Source organism: Bison bison, unplaced genomic scaffold, assembly GCF_000754665.1.
Source record: "Bison bison bison isolate TAMUID 2011002044 unplaced genomic scaffold, Bison_UMD1.0 scf7180017864371, whole genome shotgun sequence".
Taxonomy (NCBI): Eukaryota; Metazoa; Chordata; class Mammalia; order Artiodactyla; family Bovidae; genus Bison; species Bison bison.
The window spans coordinates 11,571,129-11,574,698 of NW_011494943.1; the positions used below are offsets into that span (position 1 = coordinate 11,571,129).

The 3,570-nt window shown below is 59.5% G+C and overlaps 1 protein-coding gene across 1 annotated transcript in view; it reads left to right on the forward strand.

Moving 5' to 3' along the window:
- CHMP6 (charged multivesicular body protein 6) overlaps positions 1 to 3,570 on the forward strand; it is a gene marked incomplete at its 5' end in the record, with an annotated part of 6,724 nt that overhangs the window by 2,697 nt on the left and 457 nt on the right. Inside the window, 5 exons of the mRNA XM_010856526.1 lie at positions 144 to 233; positions 777 to 863; positions 1,711 to 1,776; positions 2,003 to 2,083; positions 3,075 to 3,129. Of these exons, the coding sequence (XP_010854828.1) occupies positions 144 to 233; positions 777 to 863; positions 1,711 to 1,776; positions 2,003 to 2,083; positions 3,075 to 3,129 (379 nt within the window). The remainder of the gene's footprint in view (positions 1 to 143; positions 234 to 776; positions 864 to 1,710; positions 1,777 to 2,002; positions 2,084 to 3,074; positions 3,130 to 3,570) is intronic.

Genomic DNA, 3,570 nt, shown 5'->3' on the forward strand with positions numbered 1-3,570 from the left:
GAAGGAGTGAGTGGGGTGGGGCCAGTGTGCGGGGGAAGGAAGCCATCCCCCGTCAGCCTAGAGCAGGGCGTGGGGTAGGCCGGGGAGGCTGGTCGGTGCTGGGCCAGGACATCCAAAGGCTGTGACTGCTGGGTCCCCTTTGCAGACGGGCCAAGCTGCTGCTCAAGAAGAAGCGATACCGGGAGCAGCTCCTGGACAAGACAGAAAACCAGATCACCAGCCTGGAGACCATGGTAGGCCTAGTGGGGGTCGGGTATGGGCAGTGCAGGCCAGAGGCCCCTCAGAGAACTGAAACCCACCATTTTCCTTTCCTGGACCCTCAGCCAGAGGCTATGGAATGGGTCAGGCCTGGAGGCAAAGGAGAAGCTTTACTGGGAGCCTGATATTCTTAAGGGTCTGGGGCAGTTTGGCTGCTGCAGGATTGTGGTTGGGGGGCTAGGCCGCTTCTGGGTGGTGGGGATAGGGGGCCGGTTCTGCCCCAGTGACTGAAGAGGTGTTAAGATCTGCAGGAGGCTCCCAGGCAACCTGGGTTCAGGGCGCAGCGCTCGGGTTGTGCTCATTTACTAACAGTTTTGCTGTTTAAAAGCAGTCTGATAAGAGATTCTTCCCAGGCCCTCTCAGTCCCGCCCAGCTGGTGGTCAGGGCACCAGGAAAGGACAGGGAAGAGGAGGCCAGAGACCGTCAGTCTTGGGGACAGTGTGGTCCTAACTCCCATCGTGGGTCTGTGTGAGGCGGCAGAGAAGGCGGGCCTCTGACTACACAGGTCTCCTCCTCAGGTCCAGAGTATTGAGTTCACCCAGATTGAAATGAAAGTGATCGAGGGGCTGAAGATTGGAAATGAGTGTCTGAATAAGATGCACCAGGTAAGTCTTGGCGGGCTGGGGGCAGAGAGGAGGGGGAGCCTAGTGGACCAAGGAGGGGGCTTGTCCCTGAGGCCACAGCTGCACCCAGGCCGTTGGGCACGAGGGAAAGTCAGTCATTACGAGGAGAGGCTGACCATTTAGTAAGACAGACAAGCTCAGGAATATTGACCCGAGAATAGGGACTCCAGCTACAACTTGGATCCAGAGATTCTAAGCGTGACCAGAGGGATAGCCTCTTCAGAGTCAGGGAGGGGTGTGGTGAACTAATCAGAGGACTCCCTGGAGGAGGTGAACACAGCCCTGTCTCAGGAAGCAGCACAGAGGTGGATGGTGAAAGGAGAAGTGAGGTGCAGAGAGGCCACGCCCCAGCCTCACCTCATCTCGTTCCCGATGAGTGGATGGTAGGTGGGGCTGGGCAGAGAGCTGAGGTTACGTTGCCTTTCTGAATGTCCAGTGTGGGGACCAGTCAAGCAAAGGTGTTGCTTTGAACCCAAAACAAATCAAGTCATGTGGCCAGAGAAAACTTTATATTTGTTACTACTGCTAGGGTTGATCTGGGTGCCAGAAGGTCCACTGAGAAGGGCCAGGAGGGGTCTGAGAAGGTCAGCTGAGGCTTCTGAAAAGACTGGTCTAACAGCTCCATGCCTGTGTAGACAGGCCCTACCGGGGACATAAATAACCAAAGCTGTTACTTATGGACATAAATAACCATATCCCACTTGGCGTGGCTTCCTTTAAACAAGAACAGAGGGGCAAGGCTGTGTGAGCTGCCAGTGCAGGTGGGCTTCACGAAGGGGGTTCTGTCACGTGCTTCACTGACAAGACTCAAAAACTTGTAACCAATCAGGTGATGTCCATAGAGGAGGTAGAGCGGATACTGGACGAGACGCAGGAGGCCGTGGACTACCAGCGGGTACGTGTCGCCATGTCGGGGCCGCTGTCTGGCAGCCAGGGAGTGTGGTGGCCAGCGGCCAGCCCTGCCCGTGAGGGCCAGGCCTTCCCACGCCACACGGGGCTGCCTGCCTTCGTTCAAGGGAGAGCAGCCTTGGGCCGGGGCTGTCTCCTTCCTCCGTGAGGGGGCACCTCGACCCCCACCCCTGGCCCAGCCACGCTCTTCACCTTTGCTCCTCCTTTTGCAGCAAATAGATGAGCTGTTGGCAGGAAGCTTCACTCAGGAGGATGAAGATGCCATCCTGGAGGAGCTGGACGCCATCACTCAGGTAACAGGAGCGCCGGGACTGACGCAGGCTCCGGTGGAGGGGCCTCCAGGAGGCCTCTGCTCACTGGCCTCCGCAAGCACCTGCCTTGAGTTTCTCTTGAGCCCACAGCCCTGGTTTTACAGCTGGTTTTACTTATTCCTTAAGACAGCTGGCATTTGTTCTAAGCCGAAGCCCCTTCTCCCCGTCGCCTGGCTGGCCACAGGGCGGGACTGGCCTGGAAAGAACGTTTTGCAGGTTGCCCACCAGTTGTGGCAAGTCTGAGAGTGAGCCCGGTGCACAGGCGAAAGGCTGGCTCGCCTAGCTCCCTCGGCCCCTTTCTCTCCAGTGGGCAGTGGTGGGGTTTAGATCAAACGGGTGCTCTTTCCCTCTTGTGGTGGGTCTCTCGCTGTCACTGCCACGTGTCGGCCTGGAGCCCTCTAACTGGTCAGCCGTCTCTTCAGACCCTGAGTCTGCTCCCTCAGAGGATGTCTCCATCTCTGGGGGCCCCTGCCTCAGCGAGCCATATTCACGCCGTGCCCACCAGCCTGCCACCCCGCTGGCCATTGGCCACAGGAAAGCAGGTCCTGAGCGCTGTTGCTCGCCGCCTGAGGGGCCCCACGTGCACCTGCCCACTGACTCACCTCCCGAGCCCCGAGAGGCAGACCCGTGCTCTGTGGTTCCGTACCCAGGAACCAATCCGGGCACCACCACACCAAGCTGGGGCACCACCGTGGCCCCTGACCTGCATGGGCGCCTGCTCCAAAGCCCTCAGCCCAGACTCAGAACAGAACTCTGGGCGGGGAACCCCTCAGGGTCCGGGTCATTGGGAGCAGCCACCTTTTGTGGCCACCGATCTGAGTGACAGAAACGCCAGAAGCCAAGGGTCTGCATGCTGCGGCGTCACGTGCCGTCTAAACTCCGCTGAGAGCAGCCAGGTGGACGGGATGCTGTCCTTCCCGGGACAAGGATGGGGCGGGAGTGTCTCACGGCCTTTACCTTCTGTCTCCCGCAGGAACAGATAGAGCTGCCAGCGGTTCCTTCAGAGCCCCTTCCTGAGAAGATCCCAGGTACCCGCCTTGTTATGTCCTTTGGAGAACGGTGCCTCCTAGAGCAAATCATGATCTCCCGGCCGCTGGGCCCTGCCCTTCCTCCTTGGTGAGGTTCAGGTCCCACCTCCCTGCTGGGTGCTCGATGGCACCACCTCAGGCAGAGTGCAGCCTCGCCCTGGGGTTGGGCCCAGACCTCTGAGGGGTTTGGGTAGCCTCATAAAAGCCAAACCCCATTCAGAGAGGCGAGTCCCAAAGCATCAGGAAAGGGCACATTTAGCTGTGCGGGCTCTTCCGGGTCCAGCCCAGGACCAGCCGTCCTTGATTCGTCACTGGGACGACCTTCCCTGGGGCATCGCTAGCGCCTTCAGAAATCCGCGTTCGTGATTCCTCTTCGGCTCGCTGCTCCTTGGCCTCCCTCTGGGGTCCGTGGGAGGGTGCACGCCTGCCGCTGCGCTGTCC